The sequence below is a fragment of the Pelodiscus sinensis genome, chromosome 1 (genome assembly GCF_052426305.1).
Source record: "Pelodiscus sinensis isolate ZL-2025 chromosome 1, ASM5242630v1, whole genome shotgun sequence".
Classification (NCBI taxonomy): domain Eukaryota; kingdom Metazoa; phylum Chordata; order Testudines; family Trionychidae; genus Pelodiscus; species Pelodiscus sinensis.
In genome coordinates this window covers 62,622,399-62,650,350 of record NC_143052.1, presented here as the reverse complement: position 1 = coordinate 62,650,350, position 27,952 = coordinate 62,622,399, and the positions used below count along the sequence as shown (strand labels likewise).

The following is a 27,952-nucleotide window of genomic DNA, read 5'->3' as shown; positions in this document are numbered from 1 at the left end:
TTTCTGGAAGTCTATGAATGACTGAGAGCAGATGCTTCTAACTCAAATTTTTTTGAAGTCATATAAACTATAGCATTTGCTTTATATTAAAATGTTATGTATTCCAGTTGAAAGTCAACAGCCACTTTAAATGAGAATTGTTATGAGTGAATTGCACTATAAAATTAAACAGGCACAAAGGTCTGCACTAACTGGCTGTTTACCTCTGTTTTACTACAGCACATAAGTCATAATCAGAGGAAGGAAACTTGTAGAAGGTCTGAAGGTTTTTAATTGTTCTAGAGTGCAGATGGTTTGAATCACAGTGAATCGACATAGCTCAAGGTCAAAATATAGAGTGGCAATAACTGCTTGAGTAAGTGATTTTAGCTTGTTTACACCTCCTCTGAGAAAAAATGGTTGGAAAAGCTCTAATTGTTTTATTAGTTACTTTGAAGAAGAGCTCTGCATAGCTTGAAAGCTTATCTTTTTCACCAACAGCAGTTGGTCCAATAAAAGAGATTACCTCACCCACCTTGTCACTTTGAAAACAATTGTAGAGTTGACAGTCATGACAATAGCAGAAATTGAAATGTAATGAGCAAAGATACTAAAGACATTTTCTTTACTGTTTGTAGCACTGCAGTAACAGGATTTGCAGTGGTAAATCTTGCTGCTACATTTTCACACTGTTTGTTTTACTTTCTTCCCCATTCCCTGGCATTCTCATTGCCAGTATAAAAATTAGGCTTTCTGCTGATATCTCTGTGCAATATTATGAATTCCAAACATTGAAATATCACAAGTCAGCCCTCAAATCCCTTCCCCCCAATGATTTTGGCTTAATGTGTTTTCCTCTCTTGTGGTGGGACTTAAATCCCAACTCTCCTAAAATATTACTGGGTCAAGTTGTATGTCCAGGACTATTAAGCAATCAATAAATGATTACAATGTGCATGTCAATTTGAGACCTTCAGAGTATTTCATAAAACATTAATTTGGCCTTGCAACCACTGCTGTGAACGAGCTAAAGAAAAAATAATACTGCATGCTTAGCTTTTTGCAAAAAGTCAACTTGCTTGCGTTTGGACTTAAGGGTCCTTAAAAATCTTTGGTCACCACTCAAAAGCTCAGTTTTTACATGAAAACTGAACTTCTTAGCAAAACCATGCACAACTTTTAATGAAAAGATTTAGGCCTTGTTGCAGCTTTAACAGGGCTGTCAGAGTTCAGACGCTGAGGCATACCCCTGCTGTAGGTCTTACACGGAGTCTTACTTCTATCTTCATCTTACAGTATCCCTCTGTGTGCATTAAATTATGGACAAGTACCTGTTGTGGCCTTCTCTCTTGCCCCAGTACCTATTCTTAGGGCAGCCTCTGGCTACAACATGGTTGAGAAGAACTTCCTTCACATGAATGAAGTCCTGATGAATTGCATCCATGTCCCAACAGCTGGAGGGAGCTTCCTCATTTAGGTATGGACCCAGTTGCTGAAGCCAACAAACAGCTTTTTGAAGGTTACGAGAAAAGTCTCCAGCTCATTCTCGGGCCCTGTTTTCTTCAGTGGTCCTGTCACTAAAGATGATCATAAGCCTGCATTAGCTAATCACTTCATAGGTCTGCTTCTTCAAAGATACCCAGGTGACATCTCCTCCTTTCCAAATCCAAATCCAGCATCTATGCAGAAGGTACTTTTCCATCCTTCTTGGGAAATTTACTCACTCCATCTTCTTGTTGGGGGTATGGTGCATTTACAGCATCATCTGCCTAAATACTATCTTTATAGGGATGTTTAAAATAGCTTCAGGAGCCACCCATGGCTGTGTATTTATTTGTTCTAGTTCTTCATGTGTAATATTCTAAGAGCCATCCTCTTGCAAATGTAACATTGACAAAATACTGCATATATCTGAGCAACCAGGTATCAGACTCCATGGAAGTGAAAAAGACAGATGGAAGTGGAACAAAATACTCAACTGTCTATAGTATCCTTGCCAGCAGATTTTGAAAAGCACTTATCAAAATTTATTCTCAGCACATTTTGGATGCATCCATCTCCAAATGACCATGTTGAAAATGTGGGAGAGTGGAGGAGGGAAATGCTTTTGAAAATAATCCATTTCCTAATCAAAACAAGAAAGAAGGAGGGTTTTCCCAAATCTGGCACTGATATATCTGTAACAGGGAGATAATTCATGGAAGTAACTAGAGAGAAACTGCCAAAGCTAGAAGGGAGTTGGCAAAACTTAGGGTTTTTTCTCTTTTCTTATTGTAGCCAAAAAACACAGGTGCCTTAAAAGAAATGAAAGTGTACGGAAGAGTGTAGAATGACCAGGAAATATTACTCTTGTAGCTTTTGCTAAAATACAGCCTAAAGTGCTGCTTTAGCACATTGTGTAATGGATATATGCCAGTTATTCTTAAAGTTACAAAAGTTCGGGGATGAGTGGGGTACAGGCTTACCAATTTTCCCTTCTGGCTGAGATAAGAGGAGACAGGTCTTTCCTTCCAGCCCATGAACATTCTGAAACTAAAGTATGCTAACCTGCATCAGGCAAGCACAGTTTAAAGAGGTAATGGAGTAATTAAGGATGATTAAAAGTCAAATTATAATTAATAAATGTGTATGGTCTGTAGACCCATTGACATCAATGGGAGTTTTGACATAGGCATCAATGGAGCCAGGATTTCAATCTCACTTATTGACATGTGCAAAGTGTAGTATAACTTATACAGTTTAAAGCTTGAGTTTCAGATGCTTCTAAATCACATTTGTATTCCCCCCCCCAAAAAAAAAACCCCTATGGAATATTTCTGTTAATTACTTCTGCTAATCCTAAACACATTTAATTAGCTATTGCTATATCACCACTCACAAAGGAGGGAAACTGGCTTTTAAGCGGTTCTCCTCAGCATCGGCTCCTGCTCCCCCCCTCCCCCCCCATCCTTGCTGCCTCTTTCTGATAGTGGCAGCAAAGCAGGAGGAAACAACTATTTGAGTCACCACTTGAACAAGCTCCCAGCACGCAATTTCCCCCTTTTATTCTGGTGGCCTATGCCTGAATTAATTTTCTGGTCAGTATATCAAACAAGATGTAGCTACAGTGACGTAATAAATAAAAGTGCCACTGTAAAAAGGCATTTATACCTGGAATGCTCTTCTGGGATGAAAGATCTGATTAAAAATATCTCAGCCATAGTATGAAGAAGTTTAGGTGCATGTGCTGGATATTATTTTATGGAATGGATATTTCATCCACATAACAAATGAAAACTAGAGAAGAAGAGTAATGGCATATGTGCATCAGCATATACTTTTTAAATACTAGCAGTCATTAAAAAAAATCATTACAGCACTGGTTGCAAAAGGATTTCCTTAGCATTACTGTCACACTGCTTTTGAAAGCAAATGCCTCTTGTCTAATGACAGCTTCTGTAGCCCCAAGTGCTGTGACAATCCTGCAGGGCAGTAGAAGAGAATAGTTACAACAATTAAGAGACAAAAAGCCCCCACTTGAACCTGATGCACTGAATTAGCACAACTGCCAGTTGCCTGCCCCAACAAATTCTCCATAATTTTTGAGCAGCATTGGCTATCTGCCTGTATGTGCATATTCGGAGTCTCATTATTTACCTTCACATCAGTGAAACACTTAATTGTTTGGTACCTATCCCCAAACAACTGAGTGTCTGGCACATATAAGACGACATTCATTGATATAACAACAAAATACCAGCCTTCCAGCTTTCAACACAACTCTGTTTCCAGGCAACCAAAACTCACTTGTCTGAACACATCCCAACAAAAATCTGTCTTTGATGCTGCTCCAAGGACTGCTGTCCTTGTTTACATTTTGAAAACCCATATTAAAGACAAGAAATAACAATAAAACTGCAATCTAATCTACATCATCCAAATTACATAATGTCGTCTCTTAGCACCCTAGCAAGTTGTTGGTGTTCCCCTTCTTTGGGCAAAGTATGGCTACTCCTGGTTATGGGCACATAATATTATATAATTTGCTAAACCTATAAAGCCACTTTTAAAAAAATCATTCCTGCTTAAATCTCTTCACATCATCAAGTCCAGGCAACAGTTTTTTCAAATTACAAGACACCACATCGCACTTACAGAATTTCACAAACCTATATTGATTGCATAAGAAGTGTTGAAATATGATATAGGCACTCTGAGCTCTACAGTTGCATTTTGCAGACAAATTAACACTTTTTGAGTTAGAAAAAAAACTTATTCCACAGAAAAGCACAGATGGTATTTTGCATTGAATATATACGGTACTGTGTTCAGAATAGGCTATGTAATTGCTTTAAGAAAGAAAATGTTATTGTGTAGAGGGAAAATGCAGGTGTCACTTCAAGAAAGTTCAGGGGGGAGTTTTGTCAGCATGTAGAACATATTATAGTCTGCAAAGTTGGGCATGGTAGGAAAGGAAGGAGGGAGTGGAAAATGTAATGAAGATATTATAGATCTATGATATATGTCAAGGGGTGCAGCAAACCAACGTGGGGGGGAGAGAGGAAGAAATTCTCCCCCTCCCAATCCCAACTCCACAGCAAATCATGTCCCTAATGAAGAGCTGCAGATTATTAAAGTTGGGCTGGAGGTATTTCGAATTTCTATAAAACCTCAAATATGGGTCTCAGTGGAGTGAGGCTACAGACTTGTAACCAAAGTGAGATTTCAGACCTCATTAAAAGTATTATATTCACCAGCATAACAACAAGTAGGAATTACATTCTTCAAGTTCTGCTGGCATGGTGCTGACTGGGCTTATTTATGGCAGAGCTCAGGATTTATGCCAACTCCAAAATGGTTAAAAACTTGGTTTTAATTCACCTATACTATCATTAGTGAACTGGAAATCACACTTTATTACTTAACCTTAACTCTGACCTGTTGCTTTATTTTGCTGAGCAATGTGCTATGCTTATAAATACAAACTGCATCTAGATGTAAATGTTAATAATGCTGTAAAGGACTACACTGCAGGCTTCTTGTGCAAGAACTGTTTTGCGCAAGAGTTCTTGTGCAAAAAAGGTCTTCCACAAGAGCGCGTCCACACTGCCATGTGCTTTTGTGCAAGGATGTGCTTTTTGCGCAAGAGCGTCCATGGGAGTGTGGATGCTCTCTTGCGCAAGAAAGCTCTGATGGCCATTTTAACCATAGGGCTTTCTTGCGCAAGAAATTCATGTTGCCTGTCTAAAGTGCCTTCTTGTGGAAGAGCTCTTTCAAGAGGGCTTATTCCTCATAGAGAGAGGAATAACTCTTCCAGAAAAAGCCCTGTTTTCTGACGCTGTACTGTAAATGTACTTGCGCAAGAATGCACGTGCAGTGTAGACGTTCTGCAAGTCTGAGGTGTAGACGTAGCCAAGAATTATATAGGAGAGCTGTGTACTAATTGATAAAAGAGGCTGACATTTCAATAAGATAAGAACTGATGACCATATCATAAACTTGTATTCTGTCTGTCATACGGCAAGCGAAGGTGCTAAGACTGAATTTTAAATATTAAAATTGTTATTATTTAATAATATAGTTCTGAAAACTGAGAAGTAAGGGGGAGTGTTGCAACGTGATTTTCAGCTCTTTAATAGAGGTATATATTTAGGATAATAGTATTGTGCAATTGAAAGAGAGGATGTATAAGGAAGGCACAAATAAGCTGATGTTATTAAGTGTCACGGTAGCAGTGAGAAATTGGTTTAGTGTTGGGTGTGCATGTTGCCTGAGTGACTATTGTACGTGCCACTACTGTGATACATGTTTTAATACGTGTAATAAATGTATTATTTGTGCTCCTTAGCAATAATTTTCCTCTTTTAATGTAATGTTTTTGAAGGAACTGTTCTTAACATTGCCTACTTCCTTTTATGCAAAATTTCTCTCACTTGTTCTATTCAGTTATAGATAATTTAAGAAAGGAAATAAAACAATTGTGCATATCCTTGGAATAACGAATTAACTAAGCGATTTCACTTTTAACTATTAGAAGAACTTTTAACTTTTAACTGTTAGCTCAAGAGATACCTGTAGGGTTTCCAGATGGTTTAGCCAAAAATAGTCCCCCTCCCCCCCCCAAAAAAAAAAGCCACCAGGGAAAAAATTCTGTTGAGGGGAGAAAAAAGGGGGGGGGGGGGAGACCAAAGTTGTTGAGCAAAAAAAAAAAATTTAATTAAATAATAAAACAACATTAAAACAGCATGGCCCCTTTCAGAGTGCCTGCAAAGTCAGAACAGGGATAGGAACAGGGGAGAAGTTGAGTACTAAGACTCAGGGAAGGCATTGCTTCCCCTTGGTCTTTAGGCTTTTTGCCGGCAGCTATTTTGTTTTATTGATCAATCCAAAACACAGCTTCCCTGTGGAACCAGGTTAGCAGGGGGTCCAGGGGTGTCAGGGCTCTGGGGGGGCGGGAAGCTGGGGGCTGGGGCCCAGGGTTGCCAGGTGTCTGGTATTTTCTGATTTTTTTTTACCAGACAGGAGGCAAAAATACTGGACTGTCCAGGTCAATACTGGACACCTGGCAATCCTAGACCCTGTGTAACTGCCTGCAGGTGGATTCAAACCTGGGACCTCTGTAGCAGGGGTCAGCAACCTCTGGCATGCATGCCTTAAGTGTAAAGTGAACTGATTTTCAGTGGCACATGGGGCAGGAGCTCAGCCCTGTTCCTCACCCGCCCATGCAACAGGGAGCCCATGCTGAGGCTCAAGCCTCAGGATTGCCACTCAGCTGCAGGCTGAAGCACCAGCTCTGGCTTCCTGCTGGGAGGGAGGGCAGGAGAGGCGCATGTGCACCATGGTGTAGGTCAGGGGTGGGCAAAAGGGCTTCTGCAGGCCAGATCCAGCCCGCCAAGAGAGTGGATCTGGCCCATGGAGGCCCTGCTGCTCCCCTGCCCTCAGGCCAATTAAGGCCTGGGGGCAGGGGAACACCCGAAACCACCTCCACTCTGCCCCTGCCCTGTGAGCAGCACACGGCACTTCAAAGCGTCGGACGCTGCTCACAGGGTGGAGGCAGAGTGGAGAAGGTTTCGTGCATTCTTCCCACCCTACCAGGAGCACATTGCACTTTGATGCACTGCACACTGCTCACAGGGCTGGCGGAGGGGGAAGAGCGGAGGCAGCTTTGCGCGTTCCCCTGCCCCAGGCCAATCAAGGCTTGGGGAACTGCGTGAGCCTTCCTTCACCCTGCCCTGCGAGAAGCCAGGCAGCACTTCAAAGTACCACGTGCTCCTCAGAGGGCGGGGAGGAGGCTTCCCGCGCTCCCCCACCTCCAGGTCCTAATTGGCCTGGGGGTGGGGGAGTGTGCCAAGCCTCTTTCAGGGCATGGGTACCTAGTAGGAAGCGGGGGAAAAGGGGCTCCCCCACCCCCAGACCAATTATAGTCTGGGGGTAGAGCAGCCCTGCCCCTTCCCATTTAGTCCCTGCTCCTTCCTGTTTAGGCTTCGCCCCTTCCAGGGTGGCCGGGGGCTACTTCACAAATTTTTGATGTGGCCCCCAGGCAAAAAATATTGCCCACCCCTGGTGTAGGAGCTGGGACAGCCTGGCAAGATTCTGTGTTGAGCTCCACGTCTCTGGAGCTACCCCTGTCTGGCCTGGGCATGTAGTTCCCAGGATCTAAAGGGTTAACACCGCACCTCCCATGCTACAGATTCTGCCTCCTGCTCTGGAAGAGGGAGGGGCTAGAGCTGCTCTGCAGATCAGGGCTGTGTGGCTGGTCACACTTGGGGTGCCGCTGGGGCCCAAGCTGCACCACACTGCTCCCCATGAGGTGTCTGCAGGGACAGGGAGCCCCTTCCCCAGAACCCCACTGCACCCAGCCAGGCTGGAACCAGCCACAGAGCTGCAGGCTGCGGGTAAGGAGCAAGCCCCGGGCTAAGGGCTTGGCCAGGCAGGGAAATGACTATGTTCCCCCCCACCCCTCCTCACATCTGGGGGCAGGCGGGAGGGAGGGAAATAAGAGTCCCAGCACTGCTGCCCTGCCAGTCTGTGTGCTGAGGGGAACAGGGATGTGGGGGCAGGAGAGGAGTGAACGAGGATGTGGGGGAAGGCTCGGAGGCAGGGATTGCACTGTGGGGGGATGGGGAATGAGGGGGAATAGAGACTGGAGCAGAGGGAAGATGTGAGGGAGGGATACAAGTTCCCTTTGCAGAAGCTGCATTTTCCTTTACTCCCCACTCTTTTGCCTCCCTTCCCCCATCACAGCCTGATCATCTTTAAAATAAAAAAATAAATGGAGATATACCTATCTCATAGAACTGGAAGGGAGCTTGAGGGGACATTAGGTCCAGTCCCCTGCCCTCACAGCAGGACTAACTGCCCTCCCTGACAGGTTTGCCCCAGATTGCTAAATGACCCCCTAAAGGACTGAACTCTCAACACTGGGTTTAGCAGGCCAATGCTCAAACCACTGAGCTCTCTCTCCCCCCACCTAGCTTATCATTCTGTGTGTATGACAATTTCAGCCCATTTGTACAGGCGCTGCTGGAAAGCTGGCAGGTCTGCACATTGTTCAATAATCTGTAGCTTCCTTGGCATTAGACCAGGGACATTTGCTCCCCTCCAGGTCTCTAGCAGAGTAGCTGCTTTTAATGCCAGTGCATATTTCTGCTGGCAGCTCAGACCCTCAGTCGTTATTTCCCTCAGCGCTCTGAGCTGTGTCTGTCTGGGGCTTGTTGCTTTTCCATTGATCAATCTCCTCCAGCCCCTGTTCTGACCCCTCAATTACTGACACTACCTCACTGGGATTGCCAGAAAACAAGCCGAGCTGAGGGAGACCTCTCCCCTCCATGATATTGAATACTTGTTAGCTTAGGATTTTTAAACTAAATAGCTGCTTCAGCAACTACATATAAAAGTGAACCAGTGTTCTTTTACTTAGTTTCAGAGCCATATAATTGCCATAGGAACCACAAATCTCCCATCATAACCCAGAAAGGCACCAGTGTTCATTCCCCTTCCACAGATGGGAGCACAATAGTCAGCCAGCCACAAGGGTTTTGATGTCCAGCTATTTGGCTGGATTCTCACCTTTTCAGCTATTCCCCAACTCCCTCCTGCTCCCAAACTCCTTCTTGTACCCCCACCCCATATACTCTCCTGCCGCCAAACTTCCTTCCAGACCCTGCCCTCCTCACCCCATCCTGCACCCCTCCTCCCGCCCAGATCCTGAACCCCAATCTCTATCCCACTCGCTGGCAGCCCTGTCCCACACATCAACCCTGCATATTTTTGCTCCCACCCCAGAGCCTAAGGGGGTCCCCAAAATCCACTAACAAAAAAGTAAATCTGGCCTATGAGAAGCTCTGAACCTCAGTCCTCTCTGTCCCTTCCCCTCATCCCCTAGGGTTGGAGCACCAGAAGAGTAAGGTGTGTCAGTTGGGAGCCACATCAGTGAGGTTCGGGGATTTTTTGGAGGAGGTTTTTTTTTTTTTTCCTTTTCCTTCTTACTTGTGTGGTCCCCAACTGACTTTTCTGTGGGTCAGTAACTCCTGACCCAAAAAAAGTTCCCCAACCCTGCCATAAATAAAGAAAACATGGGAACCTTTTGTGTTGAACATAAATTAATATTTTCTTTATTTAAAAATGAAGTTTGATAAACTAACATGAGAAAGTTAAAATGCTTAATCTGTTTAATAATTTAAATTAAACTGTTCTTCCTAGTTGCAGCACTAGCAAAATGGCTCAGGTATAATTATGTTATTAATGGTGAGTGTCCATTAACAATTGGTGGAAAGGTTTGCATTGAGCCACGTGGTCCACAGGCCAAAAAGTTTGAGAAGCACTGCACTAAATAGAGCTTCTCAATGCTTGAAACAGAGCAGCTCACAGAGCAGGTAATATAAAGCAAGATAAGTGGCTAGGCAGGGGGAAGAGGAGTGGGTGAGTGAGTAATTGGGTGTGGATGTCAGAGGGGAGGGGAATTTGGAGAATCCCTTGTCCACAGGAGAGAGGGGCAGAAATGCAGCACTCTCAAGTCCCCTGGGAAGGAGAAGGTAAGGGACTGACTGCATGGGATAGGTGGGGTGGGTGCTGGCATTGGGTGATGTGGAGGCAGGGAGGTAGTTTGTATGTGCTGTGAGGTGAGGGAGGAGTGGATAATTTGTTTGTGCTTTAGCTGGGAGTTAGGACAGGATAGATCGCTGGTGCCTGCTCCTTTGAGAAGCAGGATTTTATCCCAGCCCCTACCTGGCTGGGGAGTGGAGGGAAGCAGATTGCACACAGGTAGGTGGGGGAAAGAGGGGATGGGTGCGTGCTGGCATCTATACAGTGAGGTGAAGCAGGGGACAGTTTATTTGGGGTGTCTAACTCATTTGTTGCAATTGAGATTGCAGTCCTCTCTGTCTGTCTGGGTTAGAGCACGGGAGGAAAGCAGGCTGCATGGGGGGCGGGGGTGTATGCTAGGCGAACATTTGCATGATTACATTTCAAACAAAGTTTACATAGGTGTTAATGGCTTAAGGTAAGAACAAAAAACAATTCTTTTAACAGAATTTTTTTGGAGTGTTGTGGATATCTAAAACTCTGATCTTAATGATTTTTTAAAATCCTGTGTTACTAAAACAGTAAGATCTGCATCTTTATTTTTAATGAAGCTGCTGTAAATAGGACTATTATTTACTTTAAAAAGTATCAATGGCACACAGACCCATAAACAGAAGTGAATAAGTAATATCACAGCACGCCTCTTCTGAAAGGTTGCTGACTCCTGCTATAGAGTAAGAATGACAATGAGTATGTGATAGGATGTAGTAAAGTATATTTGTTGAAGGTTGTAAACTTCTTGGTTTTTCAAGTGAGGAGCAAAACCCTCTGTTTGTACTGTTTTGAAGTGTACCAAATAAGTAGAAAGAAAAACACCGGTGTGAGGCCCTACGCGGGGTGGAAAGCAAGCATTAACATAACACAATAGTTAAGAAAAAGAAAGGAAAAAGCACACAATATATATATTGTGATCAAACCAACAACAGTCAGGACAATCTATGTAAGCAAATATGAAATTACCCAAATTAGAATCTGATCACAACAGAAGGATTAAAACCCTTATTCTCTTGCAACAGAACTTGAGTAAGCTCTTTATCACAAATGACCAAGCCCTTGCCCTTATTTATATTCAAAATAGAATACCTCCAGCAGCACAGGATTTCTGGTACATTTATTCTGTATAGACTTAGCAGAAAAGAGTCAGCTACTGAATTGTCAATAGAAGTTCATTTTGATCTTGAATAGATGGCTGGAATAGGAATAAGGTTCTGTAAATAGAACTGATAATTGGAAAGTAGCAATTCTACAAATGCATTTACCTGACTGTTGTTGGTTTGATCTGACTTGTCATATACGGAGATGCATTCCATTAATTTTCCATTCTGCTGACAGTCCAGATGCACCAGATCTCGGCAGTGAACGTGGCATGTATATCTGCAATCTGAAACACATATATAAAGAGAAGATATTTAGGGAACAATTCACTGTTGCTTTGAGTATAACATAAATCACTTTATGCAAATTAGAGTCCAAGTGCAAATAGATCTCTTTCAAAAATGGCACGTTTTACTGTAATATATGCTATAATTTAAAAAAATCCCTCCCACAAAGCAAGCTGCAAAGTGAAATTCATAAGCTGTTCAAACAGTTTATGTTTAGACAATTTATGAATTTCAGGAACTATTTAGTATACACGCGAGAAGCAGTGTGGTTCTGTGGATAGAAGATAACCCAAGTCTTAGAATCAGCAATAGATAACAGATCTCGACACTCATTTCCTGCCTGACGTCAGGCAAATTAGAATAATAGAATATTAAAACTGGAAGAGACCTCTAGAGATCAAGTTCAATCCCTGGCCCTCACAGCAGGACCAAGTACAGTCTATATCACCCCTGATACATGTCTGTCTAACCTGCTCTTCAATATCTCCAGTGATAGAGATTCTACAATCTCCCTATGCACTTTATTCCAGCGTTTAACCACCATTATTTAATTTATGTTTCAGTTTCCTCATCCGTAAAATGTGGCTAAAAGTAATTCGCCTTTCTAAAGAGAATTGGTCTGCAAATGGTATGTGCTGGGTATTATTAACTATTGTCATTTAAATTCCAGAGAGGATATCCAAAGCAGAACAGGGGATTTTGTCAAGTTTCCTGCATTCTTTCTCTGGTATTGCCAGTGACATGCTGTATGATCGTGGGCAAGGCATTTAAATTCAGTTTACTAGTCTGTTAAATAGACATAACACTTAGGATTTTTCAGATAAAAAGTTCAGATAAAAGATTTTTTAGATGACCCCAGCTTTAGTGCCCTTTAGGAATAAATTAATTAACTCTGACAGCTTGATAACAACACACATCAAGTCACAGGTACTCTATGTGGTAAAGTATTACTGCATCCAAAACCTGCATTTGGGAGTAATGCATAAAATTCACTTCCTGGCTCACAACAATCAGCTGTGATGACTATTGGATATTTAGATTAATAGCAATAGGTATGTAGAATATAATTCTATTTTGATAAAAAAAACTCACCGATTTTTCAGTTTTCTGCATTCAAATCTATATTTACTTTTACATAATTTGAAAAACACCCAGAAACATTACTGGATTAGCTGTTTTTATATCTATCAAAAAACTGGCAAAGCTGGTAGTGCCAACCATAGGCACACCCCAATGTTTCAAAGGGGGCGTGAGCGAAGGAGCGCCGCTTCAGCGCGCTGGGGAACGGACGCCGCGCTGGGTTTGCCGCGCATGCAAAGCCAAAACCGGTGGGTCTTAGGACCCCACGGAAAGAGGCGGCAGGGACACAGAAATGTCACCCAGCCGCCCCATCAAGCAAGGTGAGTTTAAACCCCGGGCGGGAAGGCGGGGTGCAGCGCGGCTGGCCCCGGGGAGGGAGGGGCCAGAGGCAGCGGCAGTGCGGCTGGCCTCGGGGTTGGGGGCAGCGCGGCTGGCCTCGGAGGGGGAGGGGGACCCCGGGGCCGGGGCTGGGGGCAGTGTGGCTGGCCTCGGAGAGGGAGGGGCCGGGGCCAAGGCCGGGGGCAGCGGCAGTGTGACTGGCCTTGGGGTGGGAGGGGGGCCAGGGTCGGGGGCAGCACAGCTGGCCTTGGGGGGCAAGGTCAGGGGCAGCACAGCTGGGGTCGGGGAGGGAGGAGGGGAGCCGGGGTCGGGGGCAGCATGGTTGGTCCCTGCCCCCCCCAAAACTGCTTCCCATCCCCTCTTTTTGCCTGGCCCCCCTCTTTTCCCCCAGGCCAGTCCCTGCCCCCTGGCCAGTCCCTCTTCCTTCCCCCCCCCCCCCCAAGATCAAGTGTGTCCAGCTTTTCTGGGGAGGCAACCCTACGAGTTGGATCCGGTGCAGCCACCAAGTATTGTTAGCACATGCCGTCAAATGCCAGCAGTGCCCCACTGCTATATATACACTGGACAAACTGGACAGTCTTTATGGGAAAGAATCAATGGACACAAATCAGATATATGTAAAGGAAATGTACAGAAACCTATTGGGGAACATTTCAACCTTCTAAATCATACTCTGACAGATCTCCAAGTAGCTGTCTTGTCACAAGTCAGATCCACAAGTCAGATCCACAGAGAAACATTGGAATTACAGTTCATCCGCAAATTCAATTCACATGCTAATGGACTCAATCGTGATGAAAGTTGTTTGGGACGCTACCAATTTAACAACCATTGAAGGTGCAGTATCCTTCCTGACACGGGGAATCTATCTATTGACTCTGATTTTTATCTGCTTCGGTTTAAGTACACATTCTCCAGATACTTACTGATGCTCTGTCTCCCACCTCCTTTTTTTTCCCTCTCCCCGCTCCCTTTCCCCTCTCCTATTTATTTCGAGTGTTCACATCTCAAACTCATAACTCCAGTCATCTGAAGAAGTGGGCTGTGCCCACGAAAGCTCATGATAACATCTAAATGTTTTGTTAGTCTATAAAGTGCTACCAGACCATTTGTTATTAATTGCAGAGGTCAGCAAACCAGCATGAGCTGCTTCAAAGATCATCTCTGGTAAGGCCCAGTAATGCAAACAGCCACCAGAGGGCGGGTTGAAAACAAAGCAGCCAGAAAGGAGGAAAAAGCCCTGAAGACCTGGTTCCAGCTCCAGCGGAGAAGAAAACAAGAAAAGTAAAGACCCTGACACCCGTCCCTCTCCCCTCCCAGATGACCATATTTTTAAAAATAAAACAGCCTGGGGGAGGAGGACTTCCCCAAACGGTCCTTCCCCTGCCCTAGCAGGGTTCACACAAGCCACCCTCTGTTTGCCTCCTGAGGCTGGGACTGACCCTCCCCCCACATCTTATTCTGGGACTGAGTCCCCCCTCCTGAACTCTGCACTGCCCATTGTGGGGTCTACCTCCCCCCCCCAGGCCTGGGGCAGACCCTTCCCCTGAGCTTGGGGGCTGAACCCCAACCCTGAGCACTATGCCACCTGCAGTTGGGAGCTGAGCTCCCCTGAACTCTGCACTGCCCACAGCAGAGTCTACCCTACTCCGGCCCTGAACTGCCCGTAGCTGCAGCTGACCTAAAAATGGACTCATTTGAATAGGACACAAACATATTGATTATATAGAAGAATTTAAGTTCAGCTTTCACGATAGAATTTCCATTACAATACTTCAGTGAGGTGAACTGAAGTTTTTTTTTTTTACAGGGTAAATGTTTTGTAATAAAAAATAAATATAAAGTGAGCACTATATACTTTGTATTCTGTGTTGCACTTGAAATCAATATATTAGAAGATGTATGTAGAGCATGTTCCCATTATATATACAATCATTTTGACAAATCATATTAGGACACAGTGTGATGGTTAAATAGTATTCTAAGGCAGGATTAACTAATGAAATTAGGAAATATTCTCTTTCAATACTATTTTGTTTCTTATTTATAATTCATTTTAATCTGTGTGTCTTTAATATCATTTCTATGACAGGCCCATAACTTCCTCCCTGACTCTTACAGACATAATTGCAGAAAACATAAAAGCTTCATCTCTGTAAATCCAATTAAAGCTTTCTCTCATAAGACAGACTTTAACAGATTGAATGTAAGTTTAATGAGTGAGACTGGAAAAGATTACCTCTACCATAACAACAACAACAACAACACAATTAGAACATTTTACCCATGCAGTTCAGTTTAAAAAAACTCCAAACTATTCCACAATGTAAAAGAGAAGCACAAGTACTGTCAAACTAAAAGGAATATACTTATTAGATGACCCTTTTCTGAAACAGTCACTACTCCCACTCCCAAAATATCTGAACTTCAAAAAAATCATCTGTTATTTCCAAGATTAATATTTTGCTAGATTAGTAATGGACTTCTGCTTGGAAATTTATCAGAATCTTATATTCTTCACTTATTTTTTTTTTAAAAAAAACCTAACTGCTCAAATTAATCAGAAAGGAATATTAAGAGATATATATACTGAAAACTTATAATTATTTCACTGGTGTTATACATTAAAATGCAAAAGAGAATGTGTAAATATTTATTACATACACAATTACTGTCTTTTGAAACTTGAGTTGTCAGTTGCTGAGAAAAAAAATCTATCATTCTATGTTACTTAGAATTTCACTACAGCATTACATTCAAGTTGCTTTATTCAACAGCCTAAAGTTAAAGGAAAAAAGCAATTTAACAAATTCTAAAATTATGTGAAATTGAGACCACTTGTACTTTGCTTTTGTGGTAAACGGTGAGAGTGAAAACCATTAATTTAGGTGAATAGTCCCTACCTGCTGTTTGCGTTTTCTTCACCTGAAACTTGATTTTGCTTGATAGCTTGTAAATAGCAATTCCCATAACTGATTCTCTGCAGCTTTATGCAGAAATGGACAAGCAACTGAACAGGCAGGCAGCAAAGCAGATGCTACAATAAACAGACCTTGGTAATTGAGCTTCAGATAGGAGCAAGGAAAAGAGATGGTGCTCAAGAGCACAAGTCCCCACATTCTGATGTGTTCTTTGTTCTGGCCCTTGTAAATTAGAACACTAATTCCAATGATGCCCTGAACGAAATTTGACTTTCAAATTCATATGCATATTGACTGTGCAACCAAAACAAAGAGTTCAGAGAAAACAGACTTATGCTTGTGTCTTTTATAACTGAAATAAATCCTTCAGAACAAGTCTTTATTTCTAGCTTTGAGGAAGCTATTTTGTGTAATTCTACTTCTCCATAGACTGGAAAGTTAGCCAGTACAACCTATATTACTGGATTGTGGTTTGCTTCCCACCATCACAAGAAAAATGATTACTATAGTTGCTGCAATAGAAATGTACTTTAAGAACTTCCTAGAAAGTGCTTCATATTTTGATTCAAAAACCTATTTTCAAGCTACAGATCAAAGATGGAAGGAGAAACCAATCTAATTTCTGTGTGTCAATGATCCTTTTGATTTACACTGCATTCATATAGTGCCTTTTCTATTAATGGCCTATATTTGAATTTGTACATAACTTACATTTGACTTACGTGTTTGGACTTGTTTGGGTTATTTGTACACTACTGAATAAGTCTCAGATTCCTACATTCCACTTTTCTATTTTTCTTTTCAAACTGGGCCTGGTGCCATGGTATTTTCACTAGGTTAATTAGGAGTCATGAGAAAATTAGAGAACAAATTGGATTACCTGAGTTACAAGTAATTGCTAAATACAGGTTGTTTGTGTCTCAATTCTGCTCTTATGCTGGTTTTATCTATCTATAACTCCTTTTGCTAAATGGATTTATTCTTGATTTGCAGTATCTTTATTCCTCCCTCCCCCAACCAAAGTTTCCTCTAATCTTTTTCCATTCACTTGCAAACTTTTCCATCCATGTAAGGAATAAATTTTATGTTCACCAACGCGTGTGGGGATATGCACCACCAGCAGAAACAAAAAAACCTAGGTGTGCCTGCTCTGCTAATCAGCATTTGAATCTTTTCTGAGAGGCCACACAAATGTACAGCTTATAAGGAACATTGCCCCCAACTGTGGTGTGGGCCCAGAGCTAGCTCCATCTGTAGTAGAACATATTCACCTGACTGCTGTAAATTGTGCCCATCTGCAATATCCCTCAATGGTAATACTGCCAGATAAAGACTGTTCACAGTAATATGGCCACTCCTGCTTCAGGCTCACTTCAAAGGCCAGAAGGCCTACATCATCTGGAGATAGCATCTCCTGTAGAGAGATCCTCATATCTAGGGCCCTACCAATTTCATGGTCCATTTTGGTCAATTGTGTGGTAGAATTTTAAAATAAAAAATTTAATTACCTCAGCTATTTATATCTGAAATTTTGTGGTGTTGTAATTGTAGGTTCCTGACCCCAAAAGGAGTGGGGGGGGGGGGCCCTCACATGATGATTGTAGGGGAGGTTGCAGTACTGCTACCCTTATTTCTGTGCTGCTGCTGATGGCAGCACTGCCTTCAGAGCTGGGTAGCTGGCCAGTGCCAGCTGCTGGTCAGGAGCCCAGCTACGAAAACCGGAACGCCGCTGGCAGCAACACTGAAGTAAGGATAGCATGCTATGGTACTGCCACCTTTCCTTCTGAGTTGCAGCTGGTGAGGTGCTACTTTCACAGCTGTTGGACTAGCTGCCAGCTGTTGCTCTGTAGCCACCCAGTTCTGAAGAAACGAGGAGTCCTGTGGCACCTTATAGACTAACAGATTCATTGAGCATAAGCTTTCATGGGCAAAGACCCACTTGAATCTGACAAAGTGGGTCTTTGCCCACGAATGCTTATGCTCCAATAAATCTGTTTGTCTATAAGGTACCACAGGACTTCTCATCGCTTTTGCAGATTCAGACTAACATGGCTACCCCTTTGATACTTGACAGCAGTTCTGAAGCCATCACAGAAGTAAGGGTGGCAATACTGAAACCCCTATGCAGTTCCCTTTTGGGTCAGACCCCCAATTTGAGAAACACTGATTTCCTCAGTGAAATTAGTGTAGAACAAAAGCACACAAAAGATTAGGTTTCATGGTTTTTCATGGCCATGAATTTGGTACGGCTGTACCCACAGCCATTCCATAGGCATAAAGGGATTATCAAGATGGCTTAACTAACTTCCTACGAAAACTTGCCAGGAAACCAACTAAATCAACTGGAATAATCTCCAAAAAGGCTGCTAAACCAACATCACAGCACCTCTGTGCCACTGGAATGGCATAAACGGGATGTATACGGTCAGAGGATCTGACAGTGACAGTATGTCTACATTTCAGTAAAAAAAAACTCATGGCTGATCTACGCTAGCTGACTCAAGCTTGCTCAGCCTAAGAGGCTATTCAATTGCAGAGCAGATGTTTGGTCTTGGCTTGGAGCCTAGGTTCTAGGACTCTGTGAGCAGGCCTGCTGACAGGAAGGGGTAGGGTTGCCAGATGGTCTCCCAAAAAATACCGGACACCTGATATTTTTTGGTCGAGCACAAAAAAAAAAAAAAAAAAAAGGAACATGGGATAAGTGGCAATCGCAACCCTGCCTCCCAGCTGGGACTCCCAGGCTGGGAGACGGGGCCATGATCAGCGCTGGGAGCCTCTGATTGAACAGAAGCCTGGCAGGGGTGGACTCACAGCCACTTCCTCCACCCCCGTCAGGCTTCTGCGCAGTCACAGACTCCTAGCGCCAATCATGGCCCCGCCTTCCATCTGCTACCCCCGCCCATGCCAGGCTTCCGTCTGGTGTGCAGCCGGAAAAATCAGAGAATACTGGACATTGCACCTGTCCAGTATTCTCTGATTTTTTTTACCGGACAAAGAGCACAAATACCAGACTGTCCAGTAGAATACTGGACACCTGGCAACCCTAGGAAGGGGAAAAGGGAGCAACTACACTGGGCCTAGTGATTCAAAAGGGTCCAGAGCCCTGGGCCCCTTAAATCGCTGCAGAGCTCTAAGGGTTGGGGGGAAGTGGCCTGGTGCATTCCAGGTGGCAAAACCCTATCCATTCCACCAAGGCTCCACTCCTTCCATTGCATGGAGCCAAGGGCCCACTACCTTTCCCAGGTGCTCGGCATGGCTGTTGGCTCCCCTGCCTGTGAGGTGAGAGGGTCCTACGAACATAGAAATGGACAGGTTTTAAGAGGCGTTGAATATTCAGAATCCATGTTCACTGGCTGTTCAGAACCTCTGAGAGAGCAAGTGATTATTTAGATGCCTAGGTTTGAAAACTTTGGCTAACATGCCAGGCATATTATCTGCTTTTCCTTATCTGTAATGCAGATCAGAACATGGGATGCTACACAACCGACCTTCATCTCGCTCCTGTCTGGCATGCCAATAAATAAGCACCAATAACCAAAACAAAAAGGGTGCAATAAGCTTATTCATTATTTCTTTGTATAATAAGAATGGAATAGCTCATCAACTCTATTTCAAAAACAGATCCTTAGTTTGCTCTGTAGCAGATAAAAAATGTTGATCAAGAAAGTATGTAGCTAGGATATAGATTTCATAACAGCACAATATGGGTTTATGAGGAATAAGAAAATACCTAGAAAAGTGAAGTGAAGGATGCAAATGAAAAAATAGCTATTTGATTGTACATAGTAGTAGTATAAAAGGACAAAGTGCAGTTTTTAAATCATTTTTTGAGCAAGTAATCTCTCTCTTGTATGCAGCTGCCAAATACAATTTAGATCGTTGCAACACTAATACATCATTATGCCAGTCAACTGCAAAAACTTTACAGGTTGCACTGCTGACAAATGTATTTGCTGTAAAAAACAGAGCTCAAATATCAAAAGGGGTACAATTGCAGATAAATGGTTTAGCAACAAGAGCTAAACTATAACCTGTAACTTTAAAAAGTTGTAACCTTGTTGACGCTCATAGGAGTCAGGATGCAACATGTTACACCTACACGTCACAGTGAATATTGACTGGCTTCTCAAAAATAGCCCAGTACTGAAAAACTACAGTGAGCCTAATTATCCATTCTAACACTGTTGTCCATTTTAAAAATGGGGGACTAGGATAATGTTAACGTGTATCCATTTGAATATAATTTGAATATAGACATGTGAAGTTTAAGAAGATTTGTCTTAATCTGTACTTCTGAGGCAAAGGGATAGATAGAAAAATAATTTATTCCTTCATATATTTTTCTCCTTATTTTTACATTTCTATTAAGTACTTTTCTATAAATGAAGGACTTACGCCTGGTAATTTTACACTTGTTCTTTCCCTATTTTAGGCTCTTATCCTACCTCATTTTCATTGGCATTCACTATGTTAGATATCAAATCACTATTAAACATCTATGCTTTGTTCTTGTTCAGAGGTTTTCGTAATGTACGAGCATTTGCCTTCTGTACATGGATTGAACACATAGGAATATTTTAAAGAATCTGTACAGCAAAATATCCCGTATAGCCACTGTACTAATAATTGGTTTTGCCTATACATTGGCTGGTACCTGTAGTTGCATCACTACTATTTTAGCTGGAATGACAGATTGGCTCAAGCTTATGGCCATCTTGTGGCAGCAAGACTAAGATTTGACATAAGAGCTGCTACAATTGGAGTTCAATTGGCAAAAGGCTATAGTTCTGAAATAAGAAATTGTAAGCTTACAAGTGGAGTAGAGGTCCACCACAAAAGAACCCAAATAACAGATCTAAAGTCAGACTATTACACTTAATGTCACTTGAATAATAGTTTCTAGGAGTTTGTTTTATCATCTGATTTGCAATAAGTAATATCTCTTTCTTATGCTCATTTATTTGTATAGGAATCTAGTAATTGTTAGGCAAATATAAACATTGCTATGTTGTACTGTAACTAAATAAACTGAAAATGCAGTCTAGCTATCAGACAAACTTGTTGCACAGTGGGAATTGTACGTGCCTGAGTAAGGACTGAGCCCTGATTCAGAAAGTTATTTAAATACATGTGTATTTAAGCATGTGGGTCTGCTCATGAACTTAAAGTTGTGCATGGATTTAAGTACCTTGCTGAACTCAGGCCAGAAAGATTTGGCCCTGTGTAGTAAGTAGGAAGAGGGCCTAAAACGTAAGCTCCTGTTTCACGGGCCTGGTATGAGGAATGAGATAGTGATCAAAGCTTTGCTGATATATACTAAAGTCAGGCTGTGAGCAAAAGGAAGGTCCTGCTCACAGAATGTGGCAAGAACAGGGATGATATTGCAAAAATCACACATTGCTAAAATGAGCTAGGCACAGAGCATTTGCACACATTTCAGAAGGATGGTACCAGAACACCTTGATACCAACACATTCCCAAAAGACAATTGGTACACAATGACCCCTCCTAAAGATAAGGTTAGGCTGACAGCATGATGGACAAAGATGTATAAGATGATGAGTAATGACCGGCTTCATAAGAGAATGTCACCTCTGTCAGAGGGGCAATATAACTGGTTTGTACTGATGTATAAAATGGTATCTGAGAGGGAGAGTATTTGGCTGGCCTAGGGATTAATGGAAAGTCCCACCATTAGCTGAACTAGTCCATCGCAACAGGCATACATGGTTTAGTGTATCCATAACCATTGAGCCATGGCATTAGGCTCATGCTTTGTTGACAATAAACCTGACAAGTGCCTTCGCTATTCACAAAGTCTATGGATTTATTGGGCAATCTGAACTGAGGCCACAGAACAGGCCCTCTGGCTGGAGTCGGTATAGCATGCAGAACCCCCTCCCCCTCCCCAACACACACACACACACACACACACTGTAAGTTTTAAAAATTGCTTTCTTTTTCAAGAACACACATTGTGCATAATTCTAAGAACCCTTATTATCCATTGATTATTAAAATTCCTAAAGTTTAAAACAACCCCCAATGTCTCTGGTGATATACACCTCAACTTTAAAAAATTGACACATGCATATATGCAATACTTTTTTTTTAAAGCATTGTGATAAATCAGGACATCTCCCCAGATGACACTCTGCCATGCCCACAGTTTTTAAGGCAGCTCTATTGTCCAGTTTAACAAAACAGGTCCTCAGCTCACACATCTTCATAGCTGGAGCTTTTCCTGCCTCCCCTTACAGAGGACTTTGGCAGTCCTGACTCCAGCAGCTTCCTGCCTCACTCTCCTTCTCACAGCTAGTTCTTTTCCCTTTCAGCTCTCAAACTCCCTCAGATCCTTTATAGACCAGGTGCAGCCAGATTGCAAGCACCTGATCTGGCACAGGGGACCTACTTCAGTTGCAGTGGCTAGCCACCCTATGACAAGCATTTCTATTTTCACACTGTTTATGAAGTATTGCTAGGGTTGGGCATTTTTAGCAGCGAGTGAATGGCTGAGTTACAATCCCAAAATAAAACTCAAGGGTCCACAACTCCACCCAATCTGATCATTAACTGCCAGGAAATGCTTGACCTTGAGGTTACTGTTGCTAAAATTTGCATACTTCTGCTGCTTGATTCAGGAAAAGCATAACTCTTCATAAATATAATTAAAGATATAGGATATCCAGACAGTGGGAAAACTCATGTCAAGTTTTCAGCAACCAAAAAGGCTCTCAATTTACTTAAAAACAACAACAACAACAACAACAAAAACAACCCTGAATTTCTCATATCTGCACTTGACTCCAGGAGCTGGGTCTTTGAGAGAAACATTAATGATCACAAATTTTGCAATTAAACACTGGTGACAACTAGGATATAAGCAACTAGTCCAGTAGTTGATTATCCGATAAGCCTAGGCTGCGCCTCTTCATTTTAAATGTAGTAAGAGCTTAATGTCTCTTACTACGTTTAAAAGGCAGAGGCTCAGTGGGGGACTGGGCATGAGCTGGGACAGCTGAGTCCCAGCTCACACTCAGTCCCCACTACATCTCTGCTTTTTAAATGTAGTAAGAGCCTGGTAGCTCTTACTACATTTAAAAAGCAGAGGTGCAGAATCTGGGAATTGGTGCAAGCCAGGACAGCGGAGCCGGGCTGCTCTTACTACATTTAAAAGGCAAAGGCACAGTGGGGTTAGCAGGGCCAGGAGCTAACCCTGCTGTGGCTCTGCAGTTTTCCCCTTATCAACTAATCAAGCAATCGATGGAAATTCCATCAACTACTCGATTAGCTGATTAATGCAATTTAACATCCTTAGTAACACTAATATTTGCATTCTATTAGAAATGAATTAATAATTCATAACAATTGATTATACAAATTTCATTTTTTGTAATACCTCTGAACGGATCATGGTTTTCTCAAATTTATTTATTATTTAAAATTACCTGGTGAAATCCTTTATAGAAGTAATTTATTTTATAACTTCCTTTAAAAAAATCAATCTATGTTCTTAGCTGTGATGGGCTCCTTAAGTCCTATGGTATTTTTCTTGTTTTCTTATTGGATAAGTTTTATACTTGAAGCAAGTGTATTTTTTGTGAGTACTTTCAAAAGACACATTTAAAATTTACTTTTTGGGAGTAGTGAAGTCAACATTCACTTCCAGCATACATCTGTGTTAATCAAACATAGCTGAATACATTTCTGTGGAGAGGTGAACACAATATATGATGGAAGGTAGCTGAAGTAAGTTTCATTTTTAAAAATAAAAAATACATAGAAAATACTTTGCAATATTTATCCAGATTGATTTTCTCTGGAATTTCATGTGCACTCTTTTTCTCTTTCTTACATTAAAAACCTAGTAAGGAGGAAAACATTTAAACATGCATTCTAAAGACATTTCTTCCAGGAGTTAATTGTTGGATGTGAACATTAAAGCAGTGCAAATTAAACTGGTTTCAAAAAGTATTTACTCTAGTGCCCTCTAGTGCTGAACACAAAAAATAGAAGGCATAAATTAGCACAAGTTTGTACTCTTCTTTCATTTGTTTTTCAATTTAAAAATGAAATTACATGAATGGGACAGCTTAGTTGTAACTATTTGTAATGCAAAGGAAACTTGAGCTAATTCCCAATGAAGTTATTTCTCACTTGAACTAATTACATTGCAGAGGCATCATTTTCAGTTCACTGACACTATTATGCCCTTTCTAGATGATTCACAGAACAGTGCTCAACAGAGCTTCAAAGGTAACTGATACAGCTATCCTGGCCTGAAAATTCAGCTGGGACATACAAAAAGAATAGTTTCTACTGGGGGAACAATGAATAACTCTTAAAGCAGGGTGGACAAACTACAGCCCATGGGCCATATCTGACCTGTCAGCCATTTTAACCTGACCCTCAAGCAGTTCCCACTGGGAAGCAGAGACAGGAGCTTGCTCTACTTCACGTGCATCAGGGCTCCACGTGGCTTCCAGAAACAGTGGTGTAACCTACACACCTAGGCTATGTCTACACTAGCGGCTTCTTGCACAATAACATCTTGCACAAGAACTCTTGCGCAAGAAAACATCCACACTGCCATGTGTCAGCTGTGCTTTTGCGCAAGAGCATCCATGGCAGTGTGGATGCTCTCTTGCGCAAGAAAGCTCTGATGGCCATTTTAGCCATAGGGTTTTCTTGCGCAAGAAACCCTGGCTGAGCGTCCACACTACCCTCTTGCGCAAGAGCTCCTGCGCAAGAGAGCTTACACCTGTTAGGAAAGAGCGTAGCTCTTGAGCAAGAAGCCCTCTCTTACCACGCCGTACTGTAAATTTCCTTGCGCAACAGCGGGCGGGCCGTGTGGATGCTCCGCGGATACTTGCACAAGAACTGCCATACTTGCGCAAGAAGCTGCGAGTGTAGACATAGCCTTAGTGGGTGTGGTTCACTGTCCTATGCAGTGGCACTTAGACCACTGACAGCAAACAATAAGAACAAGGGAGCCCTGCAGCCTAAGCTATGAGGCAGCTGGCTTTATAGCTCTTGTGGTAAAGGCTCCTACTCTAAGCTCCAGAAGCCCCAGGTTCAAATCTGCCCAGTTACAAGTGAGCTCATTTGAAATCTCTACTGGATCTCTGAAGTGCTGCACATGCCCTCTCAGGTAAAGGAAGTATGTAACTCACAGACCAACTGGGTGGATTTGAGCCTGAGACCTCTGGAGCTTAATGTAGGAGCCTCTATGCTGAGCTAAAAGCCAGCTCTCTCTCAGCTTAGGCTGTAGAGCTCCCTTGTTCTTATCACTTGCTGTAAGTGGTGTTATTGCCACTACATGGGACAGTGAGCCACACCCATTAGGTGTGTGGGTTACAGTGGCATGTCTCCCTTCCAGCTGGCTTTTATGTGTAGGGGCAGCCAGAGGGCTTCCTATGCTGCTCCCACCACAAGCAATGTCCCCTGAAGCTCACAATGGTTGGGAACAGCAGCAACTGTGTATGGGGATGGTCAGCTCACAGAACTGCCTGGCAATGCCTCCATGCCAAGACTGGTTGGAGGGTGGGGAACATGCTGTTGCTTCTAGGAGCTGCTTGAGGAGGTAAGCACTGGCCGGAGCCTACACTCCTTTTGCACCCTCCGCCTTCGTATGTCCCAACTATCTGCCCCACCTGTGATCCCCCTCCCACTCTCTGGTCCCAACCCAGAACACCCTCCTGCACCCCAAACACCTCACTCCTAACCCACACCCCCAACCTGGGTCCTCACCTGTCCCCACACTCCAACCCTCTGTCCCACCCTGAAGTACACTCCTGCACCATAAACCTCTCATGCTCAGTCTCACCTCAGAGCCAGCACCCCCAGCCAGAGCCCATATATCTCCCCTGCCCGTAACTCCTTGCCCCAGCCCAGAGCTCCTCCCCTTCCCTGAACCTCTTGGTTCTAGCCTAGAGTCCCCTCCTGAACCCCAAACCCCTCAGCCTCGGTGCCACCCCAACCCGAGCCCTCACCCGCAAAACCAATTTTGTGAGCATTCATGGTCCTCCATACAATTTTCATATTGGAAACAGCCCTCGAGCCAAAAAGTTCGCCCACCCTTGCCTTAAGGTGATGGATTTAAATGCTAAAACATGACTTACATTTGAATAAGTGCAGAATAAACCACTTAACTGGAAAACTAGTCTTCTTAAAGGCTAAATTATGGTATTTCCTTGCTAAATAAACCCTACATACTGTTTCCTTTTAGGGTTCAAATGTGGGGGGACAAGAGTGGAGTCAAGTCAAAGGAGAAGCACCAAAAGATCCACCTGGGAAAGTAAATATACACATAAATGAGATTATGAAACTTGTATGTTACATTTACAATGTGATGGTAAAGGGGCTTGAAGTGCATCTCCCATTAGTGATCACTCACTAGTAATGCACTGGGAATCTGATCAGATCAGGCTCCTTATTAGAATATTTTTGCATTGCAATTAGACACCCATGCCTGGCCCATGCCAGCTAACTCGTGATTGCAGGGCTTGGGCTAAGAGGCTGTTTAATTATAGTGTAGACATTTTGGGCTTGGGCTGTAGTTCCAGCTTTGGGATTCTCCCACCCACCGGGTCCTAGAGCACAGGCTCCTCCCCAAACCCAAAAGTCTATATCACATTTTAAACAACCCCATAGCACAAGCTTCTTAGCCCAAGTTAGCTAGTATGGGCCAACTGTGGGTTTTAATTGCACTGTAGACATACCCTAAAATTTCATTGTGAACTTCCACTATGCAATGTCTTTATTCGCTCCAGGCTCTAGTTTCTCAGGCGAGAGGGTGCAGCACTTTGTATTAATTGCATAAGGACATAGCTCAGGACGAGTCTGCATTGACACTGGGCCTGGAGGCTTAACTTATTTATTAGTATAAATATTCTCACACTAACACTAAGTTACTTTTCTTTGGGAAGTCATGGCTCTATAGTAAACTAACAACTGCTTATTTGCATATATCCCTAGTCCATACCTTCATCTTCAGATAAAGCTGGTGATGGTCACTTCTCATTTTGCACCTTGAAGCACATGGCCAAAGTGAGGAATGTTAGTGAGAAAACTACTTTTCTTAGTGTTATAGCTCAGGGGTGAGGAACTTAACGCCCATCCTCCATGGGGTAGCTCGAGCATGCTAGCCTGGGCTCTCCAAGCTGTAGTATGCAAGGGGATTGTGGGGAATGTCTTTCTTCTTCCCAGTTGACCCACAGAAAAATCAGTCGGGGCCACATCACTGAGGGTTTTTTTTATTGCTTCTCACTTGTGTGCAGCCCCTGACTGATTTTTCTGTGGGTCAATAGTCCCCCGACCTAAAAAAAGGTTCCCTATCCCACTATAGCTGTACCTTTCTTCCTTCCTATTCCATCCACATTGTTACAAGACATATAAAGAATAAATCTTGCCCAACAAATTTGGACTTTTTTTATTTAGTGCAAAAGAGGAAAAGGTATCTACAAGTCTATCACATGGCCTGATGTTGTCTAATCTTAATGAACATCTCGACTGAAATTATCCGAAAGCAGGAGTAAAAAAACAAATTAATTTACAGATTATATTAAATTAGGAGGAGTTATGAGTACTAATCAGCACAAAGAAATGATACAAAGTAATTTAGAAATATTAGAATTGTGGGCACAAACCAAAATATCCCCTAGAAAATATAGCTGGAGAAAACTAATCCAGTAAACAGATAACAGAGGGAAGATTAAATAAATAGAAAACAGTAACACTGAAAGAGGATTGTATTTCTCTGTCCCCTCTGATATTGCAGAGTCTTAAAATGATATATTTTCACTAACAAACTATGTATATTTGGCTGAACATTAGATATAGAAGTTACTCAATGAACATTAAAAGCATCCAGATCTGTAAGGCTGAATTTTCTAAATCAGACACATAAGTGTACCAGTAAAGATTGCACATTGACATATTTCATATGCAAAACATGTATTTGCAATAAGATTGTAAAGTTGTTAAAGAACGGCCACTGTTTTTGACTTGTCTATAATTTGCTGAAGTACCACTTACCTCTATAGCACTGCATAATAGTCTATATTTTACACTGCATCTGTTTGTCTGTAATATCTGTCTGCACATCCCCAGTGGACACACTGCAGGATAGCTCTCCCTATGCGCTCGCTGTCCCCAGTGGCTACACTCGTACTATGGGCAGCGAGACCA

The 27,952-nt window shown here is 42.7% G+C and overlaps 1 protein-coding gene across 2 annotated transcripts in view; it reads right to left on the bottom strand.

The window, feature by feature from the left end:
- RASSF3 (Ras association domain family member 3) overlaps window positions 1-27,952 on the bottom strand; it is a 140,271-nt gene that overhangs the window by 86,608 nt on the left and 25,711 nt on the right. For both annotated transcript variants that reach the window (XM_025188258.3, XM_006130205.4), the window contains exon 2: window positions 11,301-11,422. In XM_025188258.3, coding sequence (XP_025044043.3) covers window positions 11,301-11,422 — 122 coding nt within the window. The remainder of the gene's footprint in view (window positions 1-11,300; window positions 11,423-27,952) is intronic.